The sequence below is a fragment of the Lynx canadensis genome, chromosome D3 (genome assembly GCF_007474595.2).
Source record: "Lynx canadensis isolate LIC74 chromosome D3, mLynCan4.pri.v2, whole genome shotgun sequence".
Taxonomy (NCBI): domain Eukaryota; kingdom Metazoa; phylum Chordata; class Mammalia; order Carnivora; family Felidae; genus Lynx; species Lynx canadensis.
The window spans coordinates 57,156,516-57,183,011 of NC_044314.2; the positions used below are offsets into that span (position 1 = coordinate 57,156,516).

At 39.1% G+C, this 26,496-nt stretch overlaps 1 protein-coding gene across 7 annotated transcripts in view; it reads left to right on the top strand.

Moving 5' to 3' along the window:
* The window catches only part of ARHGAP28 (Rho GTPase activating protein 28), a 195,267-nt gene that overhangs the window by 128,444 nt on the left and 40,327 nt on the right, over positions 1-26,496 (top strand). For 4 of the 7 annotated variants that reach the window (XM_030336437.2, XM_030336438.1, XM_030336436.1 and 1 more), the window contains 5 exons: positions 8,895-8,984; positions 19,483-19,567; positions 21,458-21,600; positions 24,158-24,323; positions 24,425-24,516. In XM_030336437.2, the coding sequence (XP_030192297.1) occupies positions 8,895-8,984; positions 19,483-19,567; positions 21,458-21,600; positions 24,158-24,323; positions 24,425-24,516 (576 nt within the window). The remainder of the gene's footprint in view (positions 1-8,894; positions 8,985-19,482; positions 19,568-21,457; positions 21,601-24,157; positions 24,324-24,424; positions 24,517-26,496) is intronic. The other 3 variants (XM_030336439.1, XM_030336440.1, XM_032595375.1) reach the window with 1 other exon arrangement.

The following is a 26,496-nucleotide window of genomic DNA, read 5'->3' on the forward strand; positions in this document are numbered from 1 at the left end:
TTTGTTTGAATGTGCATGTATTGAGCTCACCTGTGGTTACTCACACCTTTGGTTGTCCTCTCTCCTAATTTGGACATGATGGTAGTTGTCTTTTTCAAAATTTTCTCCATTTGCTTTCTTCATTAGTGCAGTTTTGATGGAGAGGGAGTTGGACTGTAGAAAGGAATTTGTGTTATTCCTGGAACATCTCTGTCCAATCACCCCTCATATGAATGTTGCTGGGAATCTTTTTTCCTATTTTTTAGTTATGTTTTGTTCACTCTATTAGGTTTTAGGAAAGAGAGTTTGGATCATCTGACTTAACTTTCCCATTTAATCCCAGAATATAACCCCGGTTCTTTGCAGAAATAACACAAGATTTCTTTTGATATTAAAAATTATCCCAAAAGAAAAAAGAAAAAAAAAAGAAAAAAAAATTATCCCCAGTCTGCTCCCTGCTGGTATTTGACCTTTGATTCCCTTAACTTAACTACACAAATCCTTTACTTTTGAAAACAAATCAACTTTCTCTTTCAAGAACATACCCGGAGCTTTCCATTGGTAAAGGTTTGTTTGGTCTTTTCTCACCTTTTAACATGGGAAAAAGATTTGAACAGATGCTTCACCAAAGAAAATATGAGGATGGCAAATTAACCTCATGAAAGGTGCTCAGTATCACTGGTGATTATGGAAATGCAAATACAGCCACAGGGAGGTGTCTCTACATAACCTGCCGAATGCAGGACTGACCCTCTCATCTGCTGCTGCCCTGCTGGTGGTAGTGTAAGATGGTCCATCCACTTTGGAAAATAATTTGGCAACTTCTTTTTTTTTTAAATATTAAAAAAACCTTATTTTAATGTTTATTCATTTTTGAGAGAGAGAGAGAAAGCGCGCGCGCGCGCGAGCACAAGCGGGGGGAGGAGCAGAGAGAGAGAGGGAGGCACAGAATCCAAAGCAGGCTCCAGGCTCTGAGCTGTCAGCACAGAGCCCCACGCGGGGCTCAAACCCATGAACTGGGAGATCATGACCTGAGCTGAAGTCAGAAGCTTAGCCGACTGAGCCTCCAGGCACCCCTGGCAACCTTCAACTGTTACGCATACACCTACTTCAAACCCAGCCATTTTACTCATACATAGTATATATTACCACAAAGACTTACTTACAAATGTTTCTCACATAATAGACCCAAACAGGGAACGACCATTTTTACCTATAGGTGGATGAACAAATTCTCGTATATCCATACAATGGAATGTTACTCAGCAATAAAAAGCAATGAACTATTAATATGTACAACATGGATGGATCTCAGAATAATTATGCCATGTGAAAAAAGCCAGACCAAAAAGATTCAACTTCTGTAAATCATGGAAAATGCAAACTAACCTATAGTGAGGGAAAGGAGATTGTGATTGCCTGGAGACCTGGGGATGGGTGAGGAAAGGAGGGAAGGAAGGTTTGACAGGGGTATAAGAAAGTTTTTGGTGTGCTCCTTTTGTTCACTGTATTGACTATGGTGATGGTTTCACTGGTCTAAATATTTCTCAAAACGACATCAAAATGCATGCTTTTACTCTTTAAATATTGGCAGTTAATTGTAGGTTATACCTAAATAAACCTTTAAAACAGAGTTCATATAATATATTATGATTTTATTAATATCCAAAGTGTTTATTTTGCAACAAGCTACATTAAGTAAAGAAATAGTCTTTTTATGTATTATATGTGGTGGACCCTTGACTCTGAACTGTAAATGCCACTGAATTTGGGCATTGACAAGTCTTACAACTCAGTCTTCCATCAACAAACCTACTCTACAAACCACTCCTTATATAGATAAAATGTGCAGTCCACATAAATGAATTAGTCATTTGAGGTGTTAGTCTAGTCGAAAAGCAAAGCAGTTCATCTAGTATATTTCCAATGTCTTAAGTGAGTGAAATCAAATGGCTACACTTGGTATTGATTCATAATTTACTGCAAAATACAATCATCATACCATCTGTTTAAAAAATGTCAGTTACATCTGCGTTTGCTTCATGGAAAAGAAAATCTGAAGAACTTTGATTTAAACAAGTGGGAGTTTGTTTTAGTCACAAAACAAGGAACCAATGGTGGGTAGGCCAAGGTTGGTACCACTGTGTACAACGCAATGCAGCATTAGCATGAACTTTTAACTTTTTCCTTTTATGCTGCCACTGTAACGTACGGATTTAATCCAGCAGACTCTGAATACCATGTTGATGTTCCTGATTGGAATATGTGTAAAATGAGTGACCCTTATTAACAGAAGACCTTAGCTGTCAGGGAAAACCTTTATGGCAGAATTCCTCTTATTGCTCATTGAATGTTGTACTCTTATATTATTGTTTTTCTTTTCTTTTCTTATTTTGGTTACCTGAATCTCATTCCTTTATGTGTAAGTGGTTTCGTTTGTTTGTTCACCGTGCAAATTTTTTCAACTTTGGCATTTTTTAAAAAAAAATTTTTTTTTAAACGTTTATTTTTTTTGAGACAGAGAGAAACAGAGCATGAACGGGGGAGGAGCAGAGAGAGAGAGAGAGAGAGAGGGAGACACAGAATCCGAAGCAGGCTCCAGGCTCTGAGCTGTCAGCACAGAGCCCGATGCAGGGCTTGAACTCACAGACCGTGAGATCATGACCTGAGCCGAAGTCGGGTGCTTAACCGACAGAGCCACCCACGCGCCCCTCAACTTTGGCATTTTTAATTGATTTTGAATTTAGTGCTGGAGTTCTGAACCATCATGAGGATCTGCCCTTTACTGCATTCATTTTGGCCATTGCTCTGCAAGTTCCTTCTATCCAGGGACTTTTTTTTTTCCCTCCAGTTTCTGCACACTGTCTTCTGTTATGTTTTACATTATTTTCTCCCCATTTTCTGTGTTTCCAGCCTTCTAGAACACACGTTAGATGGTTGTCTCTTTGCTTGAATTTCAGTACCTCCAAAATTTCCTCTCCTGTTAGCCTGTTTGCTTGGATTTCTTCATCTTTATGTTGCAGATTAATAGTTTTTTCTTGGTCATGATGGTATTATTGTAGCTTATCTCACTCTTTTTCTGAATTTCAGTAAACATAGTCTTCTTTTTTCCCATTACTGTAGCAGTGGGCTCTTGGTTCAGAGTAGCCATAGCCCCTTAAATCACTCTGAAGAGAAGAATTACATTTGTTTTTTTTAATATATTTTTTAATGTTTATTTTTGAGAGAGAGAGAAAGCATGCTCGTGCAAGAGCGAGTGAGCGGGGGAAGGGCAGAGAGTGAGGGAGACACAGAATCTGAAGCAGGCTCTAGGCTCTGAGCTGTCAGCACAGAGCCTGATGCAGGGCTTGAACCCGCGAGCTGTGAGATCATGACCTGAGCTGAAGTCAGACGCTTAACCAACTGAGCCACCCAGGTACTGCAAAGAATTACATTTTTTTAAGGAATCAAAATATTTTTATGTTTTTTTACTGAAGTAGATTTACAAACAATACATACATGTGTTTTAGGTGTAGAATTCAATTGGTTCTAACATATGTTTTTACCCACATAACCACAAGTTAGTCAAAACAGAGAAAATTTCTATCACCCCAGAAATCTCTTTGGGGCCCTTTCCCTTATCCTCCTGCTCCTCCTGCCCCTCCTCCAGGCAAGCCCTGTGCTGATTTCTAACCCTTAGGTTGATTTTAACTTCCATATGAGTAGAATTATGAATACAATGTACTCTTGTGTCTGTCTTTTTTTCACTCAAAATAATTTTTAGATTCATCCATTTGATACATGTGTTGGAAGTTGGTCCTTTTATTACTACCAGTAATCCATTGCATAAATATACTATTGGTATATCTGTTCATCTGTTGATAGACATTTGGATTGTTTCCAGTTTTGAGCAATTATGCATGTTACCACAATGAACATTCATATCATATAAAGGATGTGTATTCTCATCATTTCTCTTGGGTAAAGATGCAACATAATTTAGATTTTTGGCAGACAACCTACCCACAGGCCATCACCCATAGCTCATAAACTCAGAAAGAAATAATAGGTAAATCAAAAATAACTAAATTCTTTTTTTTTTTTTTAATTTGAGGGAGAGAGAGAGAGAGAGACAGAGCATGAGCAGGGGAGGAGAAGAGAGAGGGACACACAGAATCTGAAGCAGTCTCAAGGCTCTGAACTGTCAACACAGAGCCCGACGTGGGGCTTGAACTCGTAAACTGCAAGATCATGACCTGAGCCAAAGTTGGCCGCTTAACCAACTGAGTCACCTAGGCGCCCCTAACTAAATTCTATCTTTTAAAAAAAGCATCTATAGGGAGAAGCAACAGCAGAAACTAATTTTTTGTGTGTGTCTCCCAAGTGGAGGATGTCGTCAGCTAAAGCTTGGTCCTTGGGGGTAAGCTCATACAGAAAAACAACAGACTACCATGTAAAAAAATTTTTTTTCAGTATTTTCACTATCAACTAAGATATAAATATTTAGGTTTTTTTTTTTCCAGTTATTTTTCAAATATAAACCTCTTTTTTTTTTCTTCAACGCTTTTTATTTATTTTTGGGACAGAGAGAGACAGAGCATGAACGGGGGAGGGGCAGAGAGAGAGGGAGACACAGAATCGGCAACAGGCTCCAGGCTCCGAGCCATCAGCCCAGAGCCTGACGCGGGGCTCGAACTCCCGGACCGCGAGATGGTGACCTGGCTGAAGTCGGACGCTTAACCGACTGCGCCACCCAGGCGCCCCTCAAATATAAACCTCTTAAGTGGAGACATGCCAGCTTTTAGAATGTGTAATAATAAGTGACACAAACAGTGAAGTGCCCAAGTGTGAGAACCATCTGATCAGGAAAGTGCATATCTCCCATTAGGTGGCAGCAAGCGTTTTAGGTTTTAGGTTTTGCGTCCACTGCAGAGAGAGCTTTGTACCAAGACTATGGATCCAGGTTGTTTTTTCCCATCCACTTCCCTAGTCCCTCCCTCATAACACTGTCCTTGAGAATCCTGTCACAGCAAGAGGGTGAGGTGATCCACCCAAGACTCCATCCAAGGAGGCATAGGGTGGAAAGTGTTCCACAAGGCAGAAGGTACCAGCACACTCTCAGGTGGAACTACAAGCCCTGTGGGCTCTCAAAATCCTCTGCAGAATCATAGCACAGGACTTTACTAATTTTTAATCAATTAGGAAATTGCTGTATGTTTCCTTTGCACTTGAGTGGATCAATTTTTCTGAAGGCCAAAATTTTTTTTTTTTAATATATGAAATTTATTGTCAAATTGGTTTCCATACAACACCCAGTGCTCATCCCAAAAGGTGCCCTCCTCAATACCCATCACCCACCCTCCCCTCCCTCCCTCCCACCCCCCATCAACCCTCAGTTTGTTCTCAGTTTTTAACAGTCTCTTATGTTTTGGCTCTCTCCCTCTCTAACCTCTTTTTTTTTTTTTTCCTTCCCTTCCCCCATGGGTTTCTGTTAAGTTTCTTAGGATCCACATAAGAGTGAAACCATATGGTATCTGTCTTTCTCTGTATGGCTTATTTCACTTAGCATCACACTCTCCAGTTCCATCCACGTTGCTACAAAAGGCCATATTTCATTCTTTCTCATTGCCACGTAGTATTCCATTGTGTATATAAACCACAATTTCTTTATCCATTCATCAGTTGATGGACATTTAGGCTCTTTCCATAATTTGGGTGTTGTTGAGAGTGCTGCTATAAACATTGGGGTACAAGTGCCCCTATGTATCAGTACTCCTGTATCCCTTGGATAAATTCCTAGCAGTGCTATTGCTGGGTCATAGGGTAGGTCTATTTTTAATTTTCTGAGGAACCTCCACACTGCTTTCCAGAGCGGCTGCACCAATTTGCATTCCCACCAACAGTGCAAGAGGGTTCCCGTTTCTCCACATCCTCTCCAGCATCTATAGTCTCCTGATTTGTTCATTTTGTCCACTCTGACTGGCGTGAGGTGATATCTGAGTGTGGTTTTGATTTGTATTTCCCTGATAAGGAGCGACGTTGAACATCTTTTCATGTGCCTATTGGCCATCCGGATGTCTTCTTTAGAGAAGTGTCTTTTCATGTTTTCTGCCCATTTCTTCACTGGGTTATTTGTTTTTCGGGTGTGGAGTTTGGTGAGCTCTTTATAGATTTTGGATACTAGCCCTTTGTCCGATATGTCATTTGCAAATATCTTTTCCCATTCCGTTGGTTGCCTTTTAGTTTTGTTGGTTGTTTCCTTTGCTGTGCAGAAGCTTTTTATCTTCATAAGGTCCCAGTAATTCACTTTTGCTTTTAATTCCCTTGCCTTTGGGGATGTGTCGAGTAAGAGATTGCTACGGCTGAGGTCAGAGAGGTCTTTTCCTGCTTTCTCCTCTAAGGTTTTGATGGTTTCCTGTCTCACATTCAGGTCCTTTATCCATTTTGAGTTTATTTTTGTGAATGGTGTGAGAAAGTGGTCTAGTTTCAACCTTCTGCATGTTGCTGTCCAGTTCTCCCAGCACCATTTGTTAAAGAGACTGTCTTTTTTCCATTGGATGTTCTTTCCTGCTTTGTCAAAGATGAGTTGGCCGTACGTTTGTGGGTCTAGTTCTGGGGTTTCTATTCTATTCCATTGGTCTGTGTGTCTGTTTTTGTGCCAATACCATGCTGTCTTGATGATGACAGCTTTGTAGTAGAGGCTAAAGTCTGGGATTGTGATGCCTCCTGCTTTGGTCTTCTTCTTCAAAATTACTTTGGCTATTCGGGGCTGAAGGCCAAAATTTTGATTGTGTGTTCTTGTGAGCGAGTGGAGTGTCCTTAGCTTTAAGGTGCATAGAGGAGGCAGGTAGGTTGGTAAACGTTGTCCCCAGATGCGAAGGATGCCAAGGATGAAGGATGAAGGACCTAAGTCATTACTTACAGGCAAAGCTGACTTCATTTCAGTCTCCCCTCCATGACTTTTGTTGTGGTCTCCTGATTTCCTTCTCTCTCAGACCCTTATACTCACAATAGGAACCCACCGCCCAAGGTAGTTAGTTCATTTTATTTGGACTACATTTTGGGAGGGTTTCCTCGGTTATATTTAGGGGCTGTCTACATATTTTAGGAGCTGGTCTGCTTGGCTCCTATTTTGCAAACATTTTTTAACTATGTACCTGGGACTCTTTCCTAGTCTTTGTACAATTCTGTGTTGTTTGTTTTTCTTCTCCCTCTCTGGAAATTTTCTTTCATGCTGCTCAGGGGTAAAGATTTTTATTTTACCAAACTAATTCTATTTTCTTTTCATCTACAAATTTCTATGAATTGGTCTGCTGTAGAATTCTGTACTGGTTCCCAGTGCTATTAAAAATGTCGTCCTTGGGGCGCCTGGGTGGCGCAGTCGGTTGGGCGTCCGACTTCAGCCAGGTCACGATCTCGCGGTCCGTGAGTTCGAGCCCCGCGTCGGGCTCTGGGCTGATGGCTCAGAGCCTGGAGCCTGTTTCCGATTCTGTGTCTCCTTCTCTCTCTGCCCCTCCCCCATTCATGCTCTGTCTCTCTCTGTCCCAAAAATAAATAAACGTTGAAAAAAAAAAAAAAAATTAAAAAAAAAAATGTCGTCCTTTAAAAAAAATGTCTTCCTTTAAAGAAATTATATGTTTTCTGCCATTTCAGTGATTGGGGATAGGAAGGGTAGATAATTGTCAGTTCACCATCTTGACTTAAATTTCTTATACTAGTTCTTGTGTTTTATTTGTCCCTTAAAAAAAAAAGTCCTTTGCTCACCTTGTAAAGTAATGCCTGTCCTCTATAAGAAATTTAGAGGGGCACCTGGGTGGCTCGGTCGGTTAAGCATCCGACTTCGGCTCAGGTCATGGTATCTCGGTTTGTGAGTTCGAGCCCTGCATTGGGCTCTGTGCTGACAGCTCAGAGCCTGGAGCCTGCTTCAGAGTCTGTGTCTCCCCGTCTCTCAGCCCCTCCCATTCTCAAGCTCTCTCTCTCTGTCTCTCAATAATAAATAAGCGTTAAAAAATTACAAAAAAAAAGAAATTTAGAAAATGTGGTCAAGCAAGGTGAGCAACAGTTTTTTAAAAGACAGAATACTGTATGTATTCATAAGTATCAAATGCATCGTATTTTGCAGTAAGGTTCCTTCAGTAAAGAAAAGAATATTTATGTCTTAAATTTTAGTGAAGCCATTGTCTGCTAAAGCAAAAATCTATTTCCAGCTTTATAAACATAACGTGGTACTGTTGCTGCTAAATTCTCATCACTGCAGAAGATAATCATAGGGTGTGTTTAAAAAGTAAGATTAGACAGGTTTGTGTTTGGCCATGTGTAATGGAAGTGTTGGAGTTATTTTGCTTCACATGGAGATTTGGAGGTCCAAGTCTGACAGGGCATTCACCTGATACCTTTGCACAAACCCAGGTGGGTTTGATCTTCTGCCCCTGCCGTCCTTTGCTGTGGCCATCATGCTTATTCGAGCAAGATACCTGGCAACTGTAGGCTGTCATCTGCGGTGCTGTCATGAGTGTACAGGAGCTGACCAGATTCTTTTTTGGTCAGGAAAGCCTCAGCCATTCCGGAAGCCCTCTTGGTAAAATTACACTTGCATCTCGTGGACCACACTTGTCACGTGATCACTCTTAGCCACAAAGAATCCTGGAAATGAAGTTCTTTGGTTTAACTCCCTGGAACCACACCAAGACATTGTTAAAGCAAAGGGAGTTTGTGGCGGGCAACGGCAGTGCCTGCTACAGGGGCCAGCGTCTGTCCAGTGTCGGCCAGAGGGCCTCGCATTTAGGCACTCACGGTAATGTTCCCTGAAGGGCTGCCCAGGCAGTCACGACTTTGTATGTTGTCACACACATCTAAATACATACACATAGTGCAGTACACAAACACATTAGAAGTGTCTGCCTGAATAAGAATGGTACTTTCCTTTCTCCGTCTAGCCAGATGATGCTTCTCTCAACAGTATCGCCCTGTCAGATGGGTCCCCAGATGAAGAAGGGAGTTTTACAGTTCCCAGGAGTGGCTCTGTGGTAAGTCGTCACATGCCAAGACAATTGCACATCAGGGCAAAACTGCAAGTTCAAGGCGAGAAGAAGCAGTTTCCTCAAAACAGATAAGAAAAACTTGAACTGAGATTGCAGCTGCCAGTAGACCCACCAGTGTTGGAACAGTTAGGAAGTAGGAGACTCAAAACTGAGGAACAACTAGATCTTAGTTTAAAAGAGGGCTCCATAAACTAATACCTCTATGGTCAGAAAACAAAGGATGTTCTCTACGTGTATCAAGCACGGAGGAATTTACCTTTGGTCCTCTGGGCTGAGTTCACACCAGTGATCCAGCCTAATTCTGCCATTTGACCCAAAGGTCCTCTTACCTGCAGGATAAATTAAAAAGCCCTCATCCTGATATTCATTCAAGGCACTGTTGCCTACATTTCCAGCCTTATATCACACCCATATAAATCCTCCAATTCAGACAGATTCTGTACTTTTCTTTCTCAGAAAGTCTCATCATTCCCCCTCCCCAGAACCACTGGGGATCCCCGCCTGGGGTCTCTCTGTAGCTGCTCTGGCAGGGGGGTTACAATGGACCAGAAGAAGTGAGAGACCCTGGTAAATGAGATAGCAGTTCTTTGATGACAGGATGATTGGAAGGCAAGAGCCCATTAGTCAGGCAAATGGAGGGGGCGCATTTACAAGTCCCTCTGGGCAGTAGTTTGTCATCTGGCGTCCAGTTTGAGAGAAAGGATAGTTGATGTTCACATGCATAACACATTAGATCCCCACTGTTCAGAGAGACAAAGCTGTTAGCCTCAGGTGAAGGAGCTTTTCTATTGTGTTTTCAGAGTTTTGGTTTTGAAATTGCTTTGCTACAGTGATCTATAAAAAGCATAAAAGAATGCGAGTGTCTTTGTCGATGGGTAACTTATAAATAGCATTACAGGTTATGGCACAGATAGGTTAGGGGTTACCCACAGTGTCTGACCTACTGGCTTTAAATTCAGCTGCTACTTTCCTATTTAAGACTGTGCATTGGAATGCAAATGAAGTGAGGATGTCTCTGTTTTAGAGATAATCTCCAGTACTGATGGCTGAAAACAGAGTAAGTCATTCACAAACTCTGACAACTACTAAAATCAGGAGTTACCTACAATAGACCTTTCAGAGTTGTGCTGTGCGCCTGTGACTGGGGACTCCTGCCTAAAGCTTTGCATAGGATCCTATATATTCTCTTAGCTGGTGATGCTACCATGTGCCCAGGGTACCATCCCTAAGCGTTAGCGTCAACTCTACCTGCATGCTTCCCTCTACATGCTCATCTCTGAGACCTATGGATTTTGCCTTATAAAGAATATTTCTAGGGGTGCGTGGGTGGCTCAGTCAGTTAAACGTCAGACTTCAGCTCAGGTCATGATCTCGCGGTTCATGAGTTCGAGCCCCGCATAGGGCTCTGTGCTGACAGCTCAGAGCCTAGAGCCTGCTTCAGATTCTGTGTCTCCCTCTCTCTCTGCCCCTCTCCTACTTGTGCTCTGTCTCTCTCAAAAATAAATAAAAATTTTAAAAAAAAGAATATTTCTACATTCTACATTCTGGAATATTCTGCATTCCAGAATATTCTACATTCTAGAATATTTCTACTCCCCTCTTTTCCTGTAACTACTTACTTAGTACAGAAGCTCATCATCTTACTGTATTACTGAGATAGCCTCCTAAGTGATCTGTCCCTGACTTCAGCTTATACCCCTCAAATTCATCCTTCCCACAGCTGAAAGTCATTGATGTATAAAAATGCAAGGCATTGAGGAGGGCACTTGTTGGGATGAGCACTGGGTGTTGTACGTAAGTGATGAATCATGGGAATCTACCCCCAAAACCAAGAGCACACTATATACACCGTATGTTAGCCAACTTGACAATAAATTACATTAAAAAATAAATAAATAAAAAGTAAAATAAATAATGAATGAATGGATAGATAGATAGATAGATACAAATAAGTGCGAGCCTTGTTTAATACCTACTGAGGTTCCCCCACGTCTTCTAGTTAACATAAACACTCCTGACCCACCTTACGCGTCTCTCTCTCTAGCTGACTTTACTGTCCCAGTCATTTTATAAAAGCCAACACAGGACTGCATGTGGTTCCATGCACACACCAAGTAGCACTTGAAGCAGAATGGTTACATAATTGAGTTGCTGAGGGGGAGGATTTTGGGTAGGCCTTATTTTCTAGGTTTTCATTAATCCATTCATTCATTCACCAAATCCTTGTTAGGCACATATTGTCTGCAAATAGGATACTTGAAAGCTTGAGAGTATAAGAGAAAGACAGTGGTCTTGTGCAGCAGTTATAGATAGTGTTTCCTGGAGTAAGTTAATCATTCAGATTTTCTAAAAGGAAAGAAAAAAAACTAAATCTTTTTTTTCCTGAAAACTGATTGAATGCTAATTATGATATAAATAAAAGTGTCAGCAGTATTGAGACTCAAAAAAATCTGATTGGTATCAGTCTCCAGTGTGACTTACTTTGGATGGTTTGTTACTCAGATATCTTTATTTAGAAATGTTGAACAAATTGGCTAGTTGCTAGAGAGATGAGAACTTAACCCTTACTGCACCTATACTGAAAATCGTTCTAGAACTTCTTACCACCGGGGAAATACATTTTGACCTCTCCGCTTCTTGATTATAAGGAGGCATTGGCACCCCAGGTTGGTTCTGCAGTTTCTTCTAGATGGTAAGATTTCTAGTAATTCAGTGAAGTGGTAGCAAGGACTTCAGGGGTCCTGGCCATGACTTCTGTAAAGTATATCTTACTTGGCAGGGTGAATTCCCAAGGACATTACATTGTCATCTTCAAGACTTCAGAGGGCCCCAACAACTTGCCCTTGGAGTTTACATTGTGAAATGGTATAAAGTAGATAACCTAACTTGGTCTTTTCCAAAAGGATAACCTTGGCTTGATCAATTTTTTTTCAATCTTTCATCTTTTATGTACATTAGAAATGTTATTTTATGATAATTGAAACCTCTGTATGTATGGGGTCTATCTTAATTACTATGACTCTGTGGTTTGTTTTTGATGTCTGTTGGGGTGTGTTCACTCTTGTTCTGGATCAAAATTTTCTTTCTCTCAGGAATTTTTACTTCCAAATGAGCTTAGGATGACTCTATAACCAGCCATTAAATAAATCTTGTTAGGACTTCACTAAGAATTTTATTGAATTTAAAGATTAATGTTGGGGAGAAAATTCACATTTTAAAATACTGACTCTTCCCACTGAGAAATAGTAATTGTCTTTCCACTTATTTATGTTTTCTGTTCTTCAATAAAAGTTCATAATATTCTTTCTTATACATTTTTTATTGATTAATTACTTAGGAACTTAATAGTTTTCATTGATATTTTAATGGTAGTTTTTTTTATGATACCTTCTAGTTTGTTTTTGCGGCACTGTAAGGGAAGTAAATTTTTGGATTTCTCACAAGAGTATATTTTATAGCTTACTTTCTGAAAATTCTTCTTCTAAGAACTTTTCATTTGATTTTATAATTTATAGATATCATCTGAAATAGTGAAAGTTTTCTTTACTCAATCTTTAAAATAGTCATTTTTAAAAAAAATTTTTAATGTTTATTTTTATTTTTAAGAGAGAGAGAATGAGGAAGAGGCAGAGAGATGGGGAGACAGGATTTGAAGCAGGCTCTGTGCTGAGAGTGGAGAGCCTGATGTGGGGCTCAAACTCACAAATGATGAGATCATGACCTGAGCCGAAGTCAGAAGAGAGGCTTAACCGACTGAGCCACCCAGGCATCCCTAGTCATTTTATTTCTTTTCCCTGTTTAATTGGACCAATCACAATCACTGATTATATTGAATAATAATTATGGGGATCTTTGAATAAGTTCTTGATTTTCTCATGAATTCTTTTAAGTTTCATTGTTAAGTAGAATATTATTTGTTCTAGGTTTCTGAGACTTCTAGTTGTTTTTATTAGAAATAGAGGTTGAATTATATAAAATAATTGTTCATCATCTATTAAAATGAATATATTTTTCATCTTGAAGCAATTACTTAAGGAAATTCTATTGATGTCTTTCTAATATTGAACTATAATTTTGTTGATAAAAATGAACCCTACTTATTGTGTTACATTATTCTTTTATTTACAATGCAGAATATATCATTTACTACTATTTTAGCATTAAAAACATTTTTTTAATGTTTATTCGTTTTTGAGAGAGAGATAGAACGTTAGCAGAGGAGAGGTACAGGAAGAGGAAGACACAGAATACGAAGCAGGCTCCAGCACAGAGCCTGACGCGGGGTTCAAACTCATGGACCGTGAGATCATGACCTGAGCCAAAGTCAGATGCTGAACCAACTGAGCCACCCAGGAACCCCAATTTTAGCCTTTTTAACTACTGTTCTAATAAATGGGATTAGCCTATATATATATGTAATTTCTTTCCATTGTTACAGAGTTATAGTGACCTTGGTATGAAAGTGTTAAGAAGCTTGTTTTTTTGTTTTTTTTTTTTTTTTCAGTATTTTGGAGCCATATATTAAATTTTGGTGTAAATATATAATCTATAAAAGGTATTATATATAAGTTTGTATTGCATTTTGTTTATGAAACCTCCAAGGTCTGGCATCAATGTAGATATAGTGCTTTACTTTTTCAATGGATATGGTTTTGAAGTTATATTCCTTTATATTCCAACTGGTATGAGTTTTGGTAATGTATGTTCTAGCAAAATATCCAATTTATTTATCATTTTAATATATGTAGATGTTTGAGTGTGGGTACACACATGTATACAAATATATACACATATTTATTTAGGCATATACTTTCTAAATTTTCTGCGAGGTAGCTATTTGCCCTTTTTTTATTTCTAATATTTACGTCTTTTATCCCAATTAGAATGTAAATTGTTGTCTGTATCAGCAATATTTTTTAAGAAATCACTTCCTTTAATTGAGGAAGCCTACTTTTTCTTTTCTAATTATTTTTTTATATTTTTATTTATATCCAAGTTAGTTAACATACAGTGTAATAATGGTTTCAGGAGTAGAATTTAGTGATTCTTCACTTACGTGTAACACCCAGTACTCATCCCAACAAGTGCCCTCTTTAATGCCCATTACCCATTTAGCCTATTCCGCCCCACCCAACTCCCCTCCAGCAGCCCTCAGTTTTTTCTCTGTATTTAAGAGTCTCTTAGGGTTTGCCTCCCTCTCTGTTTTTATCTTTTCTTTCCCTTCCCCTGTATTCATCTGTTTTGTTTCTTAAATTCCACAAATGAGTGAAATCAATGGTATTTCTTTTCCTCTGACTGATTTTGCATAACATAATACATTCTAGATTCATCCACATTGTTGCAAATGGCAAAAATTCATTCTTTTTAATCACTGAGTAATATTCCATTGCATGTATATACCACATCTTCTTTATCCATTCATTGGTTGATGGACATTTGGGCTTCTTCCATAATTTGGCTATTGTGGATAGCATTGCTATAAGCATTGGGGTACATGTGCCCCTTTGTTTATTTTTTAATTTTTTAAATATTTTATTCATTTTTGAGAGAGAAAGACATAGAGTACAAGTGGGGGTGGAGCAGGGAGAGAGAGGGAGACACAGAATCTAAAGCAGGTTCCAGGCTCTGAGCTGTCAACACAGAGCTTGAGGTGGGGCTCGAACCCACCAACTGTGAGATCATGACCTGAGCCAAAGTCAGATGCTTAACTGACTGAGCCACCCAGGCTCCCCTGAATGTGCCCCTTTGAATCAGCATTTTTGTATCCTTTGGATAAATACCTAGCAGTGCAGTTGCGGTCATAGGGTAGCTCTGTTCTCAAAAAAAGGAATCTCCATAGTTATTTCCAGAATGGCTGCACCAGTTTGCATTCCCAACAGCAGTGCAGAAGTGTTCCCCTTTTCTCACATCCTCACCAACATCTGTTATTTCCTGAGCTGTTAATTTTACCCATTCTGACAGGTGTGAGGTTGTATTTCATTGTGGTTTGATTTATATTTCCCTAATAATGAGTGACGTTGAGCATCTTTTCATGTGTCTGTTGGCCATCTGGATATCTTCTTTGGAAAAGTGTCTGTTCTTGTCTTTTGCCCATTTATTCACTGGATTTTTTGGTTTTTGGGTGTTGAGTTTGATAAGTTCTTTATAGATTTTTTATACTAACCCTTTATCTGATGTGTCATTTGCCAATAATCTTCTCTCATTCTGTCAGGTGCCTTTTAGTTTTGTTGATTGTTTCCTTCTCTGTGCAGCTTTTTATCTTGATGATAGTTCATTTTTGCTTTTGTTTCCCCTACCTTGGGGAAATAAGAATTTTCTAATAAGAATTTTCTGTGGTCAAGGTCAAAGAGGTTGTTGCCTGTTTTCTCCTCTAGGGTTTCATTGGCTTCCTGTCTTACATTTAGGTCTTTCATCCATTTTAAGTTTATTTTTGTATATGGTGTAAGAAAGTGGTCCAGGTTCATTCTTCTGCATGTTGCTGTCCAGTTTTCCCAACATTATGTGCTAAAAAGACTGTCTTTTTTATTGAAGCCTACTTTTTCTGTTGTGTTAATTTATTTAATCTTTATTTTTCATTCATTCTTGGTCTTGTATAATTTTTTCTAGTCTCTTGGATTATAAACACTTATTTTTGATCTTTCTTATTTGCATTTAAGGCCAAGAATTAATCTCTGAATAATATTTTAGCTTTTATCATGGATTTTTGGAGTTTATTGTTCTTATTGTCTAACATTTAGCTTATAATTTCACATGTGATTTAATTTTTAATCTAAGATATCATTGGAATGCCTTTAAATTCACATTTGGATAGATTTTATAATTATTATTATATGTTTTATTTTAAAATTGATTGCATATTTGTCAGTGAATGTGACTTATTTAAGTATATCTCTAGGGTACTGAGTATTTACCCAAAGAGAAAAAAATAATTAAAAAAGATATACGCACCCCTGTGTTTGCAGAATTACTTACAATAGCTGAGATATGGAGCCAACCCAAGTGTTCATTAATAGCTGAATGGATAAAGAAGATGCAGCATATATGTATACAATGGAATGTTACTCTGCCATAAAGAAGAATGAGATCTTGCCATTTGCAACAACATGGGTGGGCCTATAGGATATAATGCTAAGTGAAATAAGTCAGACCGAGAAAGACAGATACCATATGATTTCAGTCATCTGTGGAATTTTAGAAACAAAACAAATGAACAAAATAAAAAAAGAGAGACAAAAAACCAGACTCTTAAGTACAGAAAACAAACTGGGGTTGCAGAGGGGAGGTGCAGGGGGATGAGTGAAATAGATAAAGGGGATGAAGAGTACACTTAACTTCAACAAGGACTGAGAAATGTATACAAATATTGAATCGTTATATTGGACACCTGAAACCAATATAACACTGTATGTTAATTGCACTTCAATCTCAAAAAAAAAAAGAGTAGTTCTGGAGAATTTAGTAAGATGTAGATTTATCAGTTCTGATCTCAGGTGCAGAAGAGGAAGAAGGGGAACCTTATTACCTGTATTGATTCAAGGCAACTTGTATACATAGAGTTATAACACACACACTCAAACCTTGAGAAAAAAGGAAACAGCCAGTCTGGAAGGTCAGAAACAGCTCCTGTAAGTAATGAACATGGAAAATGTTTGGTATGGTGTTTCTGTAATGTGAAGGAAATATCATATAGTCAAAGTCTAGTTTTGAAAGAACTCCAGCGGTAGTGCCAACCTTTCACAGGTTGGAATTGAAAAATCATTATCCCCCATAAGTTATACTCTCCAATCCCAGTGCCACATGATTTGGACAGCAGAGCAAGCTTCACTGGCTGGAAAATGTTGCTTTTCCTTACCATTGAAGCCCAGCCTCTTGTGGTCAGGCACATAGGGAAATGGTAGGATCTGTTATCGACAAGCAGAGGAAGTGTGTTTTAAATAGGAATGGCATTAACATTTGAAATATATTAAAATAACTAGTAAAGATTTAAAAACGATGCTAGTGTTAGTGTGTTTAATGGGTGAATGGATGTTTTAAAACTATAAATACAGAGCACCTAGCCTTTTCACTCAACCTACTTCAGAACTCAAGGTCCATTCACTGGCAGATTTACTTCCTTTTTCATTCTTACCATGTCATTCCCCTGCTTTAACATGGGGAATTGTGTTAAATGTTCTTTTGTTTGTTCTGTTCTGTTTTGGTTTAACCCTTATGAGAGTCTCAGCTCCTCTGCCTGGCTTTCTGAGCCTTCCATAATTGTAGTTGACTGTCTTGAGTAATTTATTTCTCAGGTTTTTATAATACCTTGCCTCAACTCCTGGTAAACCAGTCTCTCCTGGTTGGTAGCTGAAATGTTTCAGGTATTTCCATACCTGAACTTTCTAACTTTATTTCGGGTCTGAATGCCTGTGCCAGCCTCCTCTGGCTCTGTAAGTCCTCTCCATCAAGCTTTGAATTCCAGTTCCAGTTTACCCACCTCTGGGTGAAACCCTTCCAGGCTGCACCTCTTCCTTCTCCATTACCCTCCAGTAAACACACAGTTGTGTTGTAGAAGAAATTAGCTCTTAACAGCGGGTTGACCGTTTTTCAATAATGTTCCATAAATGTTACTCTCTACTCCTCGTTATGAATAGCTCGAGAGCAGGGATCACAGTTTAAACTTCTGCCTCCCCCAAGATAGTCCCAGAATAGTTTACATTACAAAGGGCATGCATGCCTTCAGTCCAGTAGGTTGGCTATAGGCCAAGTAAACCAACTCAGCAGGTGGACACTTCTCCACTTCACAGATTAAGAAGTTGGCATCTACTAGGGTCTAAACATCCCAAACCATCAGTTTCAGACTGTAAATAAATGCCTCTCCATTTTCAAGACTGTTGTCTACCATAGGTGAGTCATTTAAAAGTTTGAGAAAGTTTTTTTTTTTTTTTGAAAACTTCAGAAGACCACTGAAAAGTGGTCCATATCATTTTAAGGATTTTAGTGTACAGATTGGTTCTTAGAGCCACCAGAAATCTGATTGGCAGTAAATTGTGTGGCTTTAGACCTTTTTATGTCTTTTCATTCTCCTACCAGTTCCAGTAATTGGGCATCCATGTTTTAATAATTGGCCATGTCTTTACATGATTTTTACACAATTACAAGTGTGTAATCTCCTTTGAAATAAAATAGGAAAAAGAACACACAAGGCTCAAAAATTGAGACTTTCCTTGTGTAATTTGTAGCATATGATAAAGGATCTTTCATGAAGCAGGTGTTCAGTAATTGCTAAATAAAAGAATAAAAGAAATAACATCAGGCTCTGTGGAAAAAATGAACAGACTTTATACTGAAAAGATTGCTGATTGAATGGCAGATTTTCATCGTCACACACATTCATAGATAATAACTCCCACATTCAAATCTATATTGGCAGAAATGATAGATTTGTGTGTAATTTTTTTTTTACTAGTACCCTTCCAGACTTGAGCAATTGACTTGCTTTACAAAGATACTCAACTTCTAACAATATTGCAGGGGAGGGCAATGCTTTGGCAGGATCTCAGTGAAGAAACTAGCAAATTAGAAGCTGGACTAGAAGAGCATACTTAGGCTTTTGGTAGTTATTATCACTCTTTATTTTGTCATGAAGGAATTAATATGTTAATCATCAACAGTAGCCAACCCCCATATGGTGCTCAGTGTGTATCAGATATTATTTGATGTAATTTATACAGGACAAGTCATGTGAAATTCATAATAACTCTTTGAATATTCTACCAACAGAGAACCTAAGTGACTTGCTCAAGGTTGCACAACAAGTGGGGGAGCCTGGATTAGAATTCCAGCAGTGTGGCCCTAGGGTCCTTTCCATTAGCCATGTAGCTACGTCATCACCTGGAATTCTTTTTTTAAGTTTATTTATTTATTTTGAGAGAGAGAGAGAAAGAGAGAGAGAACGCATGCAAGTGGGGAAGGGGCAGAGAGAGAGAAGGGGAGAGAGAGAATCCCAGGCAGGCTCCACACTGCCACACTGTCAGTGTGGAGCCCTATGCAGGGCTCGAACTTATGAACCGTAAGATCATGACCTAAGCCTAATTCAGATGCTTAACTGACTGAGCTGTCTAGGTGCCCCCATCACCTGGAATTTAAGCCTAAAATGTGTGGCTACTGCACCAAAAATAACAAATACTGTAATTGTCAAACTGTGTGACATCAAGCATTGTAATTTCTACATCTTAGGAAGGGTATGAACAGCAAATTCTCCAGAGCTAAGAAGACACAGTTATTTTGACCTTGACACAGTTCTCCTTTGAGAAGCCTGTGTGAGCTGTATGGCTCTGGATTGAACAAAGGAGCAGAAAATCAGGTGCAGGCCCTGTATGAAATCAAGAATTGCTTGGTGTGAAAAGAACTTTTGTAAACTGCAGAACATAAATCAGATTGACACGTGAGGCAGTCCGTACTTACATGATATAATGTCTTGTGTTCATCTTCCCTTGTTTCACAGTCTATACTTGAGACCATTCCAGCTCTACCAGTTCATTCCAATGGATCTCCAGACCCTGGACAGTCAGTTCAGAATGCAGTGAGTGGTGAGCGACACCTCCTTCTCTATTGAACTTAGGCTGTGTCTTCTTGCTTTTGTTCTGGCACTCAGCACAGTTACCAGTAACGTTGTCAAGGCAGAGTGTGTGTTTTTCTTCCCATTTTGATTCTGTCACTCTAGCACTCACTCTCTGCCAGCTCCAAACACCCCATTCTGTCACACCAGACAAAATTAATTGAGCCAAATTGGAAGCAGAATCTTTTTCTCCTTCACCACCATCACATCATTTAGAAAGTACTCACTTGGGTAGTGTCTTTGATTTGAGGTCTCTTTCACAAGTAATCTGGATCTGCTTAATAGTTACAAGTGGTCCAGGAAGTAGGACACTTCCAGAAATCTCTACTTACGCTCAAGTGTAAGCAGCACCAGAGAAGCTTATAACATACGAGGTTACAGGCTTAGCTTTTAACTGGGCCTCTTCCACTTGAGCATTGGGCATGCTCCAGGGGCTCAGTATGGAATCCGAAATCCTCCTTATAGGAAGTAGGCTCCTTCAAGACCCTACTCTGGTGAGTCCTTGAACCTTTCCTTAAATATGTGCCTCTTCTTATATACAACAGAGCTTCATACTTTCAGCATTAACTTCTAAATTCAAATGAGTAGGGGTGATGAAAATGTTCTGATGTTTGTTATTCAGTTCAAATTACACCTCTAAGAGATAAAAGTCTACTGGGGGTGGTTTGTTGGTTTGGAGAACTGTAATCACCACTCTCCAAAAAAATCTATGTATAGAGCTATAAGAAGTTAGAGTATTATTTAACAATTCATCTTCTTCCACTTTAAATGCAAGCCTCTGTATGAGGAGTGAACATCAAAACTCCCCCTTTGCCATTTCCTAAGTTTTTACTGCATCCATTTATTGTATTTTTAATCAAAAATACTAATACTAATCAGTATTTCAGTTCAGAACTTTACAAACTGTTGATTTGCAAATTTTCCCATTTAGGTTTTAATATAAGATTCATTAGGTCTTCTCTTATTTCTTTTCATTGTTGTTCCTTTTGTTCTATTTGGTTGTCCTTTGGTCACTGTCTATAGAAGAGGGTAGAAAAGATGAGTTCTCTTTTTTGTAATCAAATTGGTCTTTCATTGCATGTGAACAATTTTTCCAAGCAATGAAAAAAAAAATGGCAAGCCAAAATCTTAGTCAGACATTAGAGTTTAGGGTTACTCAGATGATTTCTGGATTCACTTGTTTTTGGTCAAGGAATCTATTGTCTCACATTCCAAACTACCTCAAGGAAAATATTTATGTGGGACATTATACCCATTGGGCTGTTTCTTAATAAACAGCACACAAGGTCAGGTAACCAAATCAAATCCTAAGAATTTGGATGAATTTACCAGAACAAACCTAGCAGTGAAGTCCAAATTTAATTTGAACACATCTTAGGAGACAAAAATCCCATAGTTTGGGAAAAACAATAAGAGAAATGAATTTAGGCAGGAAGTGTAGTGGGGTCTCTGCCCTTCCTCCTTCTGCCTTAAGCTTCTGCTTCCCCAGTAGCGGCAACATTGGGTTTAGGTGGACTTAACTGTAATATCATGGTAACATAGATCTACCTCATTTGTGGGCTTTCCTCTAGTAATCCTCTAGTGCCTTTCATGAGATGTAATCTCATGATTTAATCTTATGAAAACATCAGATGAAATAGAAAGTTTGTTTGGATAATGATTATAGAAATTCATTCATATGGAAATCTGATGACCCCACATTATCCTTTAACTGAAATCCTCTGAGTGAGTCTGATGCTTTCTTGGATGTAAACATTCTGACATGCCTATAAGTTAACTTATAAATATTTTGTACTTACTTTACAGGAAATGATTGTAATTGATTAAGTGACTTATAAAATATTATGCATCTTTTTTTTAGATGATGTTTATCTGGAAAAGAACATTCCACCAGAAACTGAAGAGCTGTCCTTCGAAGTATCTTATTCAGAAATGGTTACAGAGATTCCAAAAAGAAACAAATTTAAGAAGTCCGAATTTAAGAAAGAGGACTTCGCCTTAACTGTATGTAAAGCCTTTCATGATTATTCCAGTAACTTCCTGTAACTTTTCCATGGGACAAACTAGTATTTAAAACAAAGCAAAACCCACATCTGTGTGTAGAGGAAAGGTCAGGCATTGGTGTTGCATAACACCAGGGCACCATTTATTGTGCAGTGCACAGCCTGCCTAACAGGACTGGGTTGAGGAAGAGTTGTGAGGGTATACGCTTGAATACTGTTTTATAGAAGAAATAGGATTTCCTGGCTTGTGTGCTTTCATGCACTTTATATCCTTACTTTACTTATAGGTTAGTGCAGATTCTAACTGTATACCTAGTTGTGCCTCTAGAAGCCACATATCAGAAGGGGGTACTGCAAAGTCACAGTCATTACAATAAGAAGTGAGCACTTAATGGGACAGGTACTAAAAATTCATCAAATATAGACTCAAGAGTTTATATTATTATTATGGAATAGACAAGTAGAGCTATAGACTTCATTATCCTGAAAGCCTCAGTATGTATGTATATATATATCTCCAGGATATTCTCTCTTAAAAGCCCACTAAAAGAAATATGTTACATTGATCTATTGGCTACTCGATAAATGCATTTGTGAAGCATTCATGATGTAGAGCCCTGAATATTCTATGCTGATCAGAGCTGGAGGCATGATGAGCAGGGCTCAGGCAGTTTCATGGCTAAAGGAATGGATCATATAAAAACTGGCAGAGTCTTTGCCTAGGTAGCCTAGACCATTCCCAGACAACCTCCCCATGATGGAGGGGAGCAGGAGGGCAGAGCAAGAACTGTAAGACTCACTGAGTGCCTTCTACCAGCTTGGTGCTGCATTAGGTATCCTCTTGTAATCACCCTGTGACTGCTCCCATTTTACAGCTGAGAAAACTGAGGCCCATGGGGTCCTGGGTGGCCCATGGGATGATTAAGTGTCTGACTTCAGCTCAGGTCATGATCTCACAGTCCATGAGTTCAAGCCCTGTGTCGAGCTCTGTGCTGACAGCTCAGAGCCTGGAGCCTGCTTCAGATTCTGTGTCTCCCTCTCTCTGCCCCTCCCCCACTCACACTGTCTCTCAAAAATGAAAAAAACATTAAAAAAGAAAAAAAGAAAACTGAGGCCCAAAGAAGTTAAGAAATATATCCAAAGCCCGTCAACAAATAGGAGGTAGAAACAGGATTTAAACCTCCATGTGTCAAACTCCAAAGCCCCTCCTGGTCCCTAAGCAGTTTCCATGTTGGTAGGGCATAAGAGTATTCTGGGGCAAAAAGGAAATCCAGTGAGACTCTGGTTTCAGGGGCATCCCTCCCAATCTTTACGGAGAGTCATCCAAGAGAGGATGCTAGTCCCCAGTTCCCTCATCCAGGCTGTCTGTTGCCTTCTGAGATTTGGGTCATCTGGGGTGCAGGTCAGTCTGTGATGAAGAACTTTGCGTGGGATTTAGCAAGTGGTAATTACTCCATGAATAATTGCAGTTCTTGTCTCTATTGTTGTTGCTGTATATTACCGTTATGTGGGGCCTTGGTCTCAGAAAGAAGGTAAAACAGCTCAGCTTTTATAGGACAAGGTTGCCCCAAACCACATTCTGCATTTTATTGTTTTAATTTTAAAATACTTGAGGTTCCACAGAACAGTTGTTGACTGAATGAACGAATGAATGAATGAGTGGCTGGTTTAAAAACCTCAAGAAAGCTCTAATTGAGGGAGCCCCTATGGAGAACGTACAAAGATTTGTAATTGAAATAACTGGGATTTTTCTACTTTAGCATTTGTTTCAATAGCAGGCTTTTTGAGAACAAAGCATACTTGTGGTTATTATAGGAGAACAATCTCTCCTTTAAAAGGTCTTACTTGTTAGTCTTCACAAGTATTTTTGGATTGTCAAAGACTTTTTGTTTTCATTTTGCTGTATTTTGTTTCCTATTGTGGAAATAGAGAATATAGCAATATCATTGTCTCAAAACTTATAGGAGGATTATTTGGCACTTTCTATGTACTTTTCCTTTTTAGGAATATTTGGAGTCCTCTCGATTTGATTTTCAAGGTAGAGTAACTGCTGTCTCAGCAGGCATGTGCAGTGAGATTCAGTGGGGAGATTCGTTCGTCTTTTAGAGTCTGTAGAAGAAAACAGATTGTATCTGATGAAAGGACTGATGGTCCCCCACCCCCAAAAAGATACATCAAAAGCTCTTCTGGGAGCACTTAGCTGTTGTGCCTTATATTCCTGGGTCACTTGTGCCCGTGGTAGGTACATTCCACATGGTGCCTGGGACATCAGTTGACAACAGAGGATGTCTCTTCGAAGAAACACGTTTTCACAGTTGTGATGATAATGTTGTAGTACACTTCAGTCCACTGTTTTGTTCCTAATGTAGCACAAGAGCGTTCTGCAAATGTTCTAAAAACCATTCATAATCTTTCTATGACACAGCTTGCTCCTCACAGATTTCTTACAAGTAGCATGTTTTGCTATACAGATTTAGGATGCCCAGGTGACATTTAAATGAAGGGATGATACTTTTCCTTTGCCATAAAAAAATAAATATCCTCCATATGTATTGTAGAAATTTATTGTCCAGAAAACCAGATTCGGTCTAACTGAAGCAGGAGACCTGTCTTCTGAAGATATGAAGAAGATCCGCCATCTGTCTCTGATTGAACTGACTGCCTTTTTTGATGCCTTTGGAATCCAGCTGAAAAGAAACAAAACTGAGAGAGTAAAAGGACGAGGTAGTTAAGACAGGTTTCTTCTGATTTTAACTCTTTGGCACACTGGAATAAGCGCTCTTCTGATTCTTTTTTCTTTCTTTCTTGCCCATTTTACAATGAAGACACTGGGATTTTTGGAGTTCCGCTCACAGTCCTGTTGGACAATGACCGAAAGAAGGATCCTGGAGTGAAGGTTCCCCTGGTGTTGCAGAAAGTGAGTGGAATGTAAATGAATGGGGAAAGGATAGAGCCTCATGCTGGCAGCTTGGTATCTGGAAACCCGCTGATGAGTTTTCTTTTAGATTTAGAGACACTAAAGCCCTCTTAAGCCTCAGGCCCTTGGTGATTTTCAGCTTTGCTTATTCATCCCCATAACATCCCCACAGCACTGGGGCCACTTTGCCTTGCTGTGAACTTGTGGAGCTTCTGACACTGTCTGACCTTAAAGCATCAGGTGATGGACACAGATACTCTGTACATGGCTTCCTTCTGTTATGTTTTCTCCAGTAGTTTCTAAAGGTTACTTGTCTGTTATATGTTAGTATTTGATTATTCTCTCTAGAATATAAGGTGACCATTAATTATCAGCTATTACATTGACTAATTATACAAGTATTTGCTGAGCTATCTCACAGGATGGCTGTTTTTAAATATGTATGTATAATCATTTAAATGAATTCACCAAACAAAGCTTAATAAAGCCTAAAAATCAGCTTTTCTGGTGGTTTTTCAGGTATCACTACGGAGATAGGGTATATTTAGACAAAGAAGAAGTTTGGTGGAAGGGAGTTTTGAAAAATGATATTATCTGAACTGTCATCTGCCAATATCTCTGAGACCATGATTGCTCAATACCCGATTTAAGTCATGTGTTTTATAGCCAACAATTTACTTGGGTTTACCCAAGTGTGCATTTGTTCAACAGTGACATCCAGTGGCACATTTAAAATTCCAAGCCCTAAACACAAATCTTGTTGCATTTTAAATTGAGTTTTTAAGTAATATAGGAAAATAATTGACTGAAGAAGCATAACACTTATCTTATTCACCATAACAATGCTATGTCCGTTTATTGCGTTCTCTCTGAACTTTGTTGCCAGTGCCTCAGATTGAGCTACTCCTGAAGTCAGGTGATTGATTGATTGATTGATTGCTGCTGATGAAGACGGGGGATGATGATGAGAGAGAGCTAAAGGGTGCTGGTGATATGCCAGTGTGCACGGGGGCATCTGTAGGGCACCTCTCCTGCGTGGGTACCATCCATATCCTAGCATGGGGAGTCAGCAGCGAGCAGCCAGAGGGGACTGTGTTTTCTACTGCTGAGGCCACCAAGGCACAAAAGGATAAGCTACCTTGCCCTTGAACACACAGCCAGCAAGGAGGAAGGGTCAGAGGGAGCACAGCGTACACCCACAGCCAAAGTCCATGGTGACACTAAGATTTTCTTTCCTTCCTCGAAATAGAATTATGACTTCTGTCTTCTGTGTAAAGGACAGAGTTTGAAAACAATACGTAAAAAATCTAAGACTGAGAAGATTCAGCACATGAATTTATATTATTGTGTAGATGCAAAAACCTAGCACAGAACTTAGCAAATGGAAGGTGTACAATAAATGCTAGTTCAGCTCAATCTGGATTTATACCATGTTAGCAACTCAATAAATGTTAGCTATTACTCCCCCTGTGGTCAGGAGTTCCTCATTGAAGACAGCTAGAGGTATTATTCGTCTACTCCTATGGGAGAGTCTTTTTTTATGGACGTATTTCTTTGGCCTAAATATCCATTTCTCTCCATACCCTACAAGAACTACCTTAGTTCCAGGCACCATTATTTCTTGAAAGGAAAATAGCAGAGACTCTGGGTCCTCCTGTGTTATGTGAATAGGGGCAAGTCCTTTACCCTTTCCATGCCTCAGTCTCCTCAGCAGTTGGATGGGGGTATGGTTAGCACCTGCCTTATAGGATCAGTGTGAGGATTACATGAGTTAATAGATGCAAAGTTCTGAGAATGGGGTATCTGACACAGTAAGTGCACCATAAACATTAGGTATTATTATTACTGTAACAGCATCATCATCATCATCGCCATGGGAACTCATGAGAGGTATAAACCTTTACAATTTCTACCTCCTTGGTCATATTTCTAGGATTCCTATAGTCTCTCAGCTAAACTTGTTGCATCTGATAATAGCAA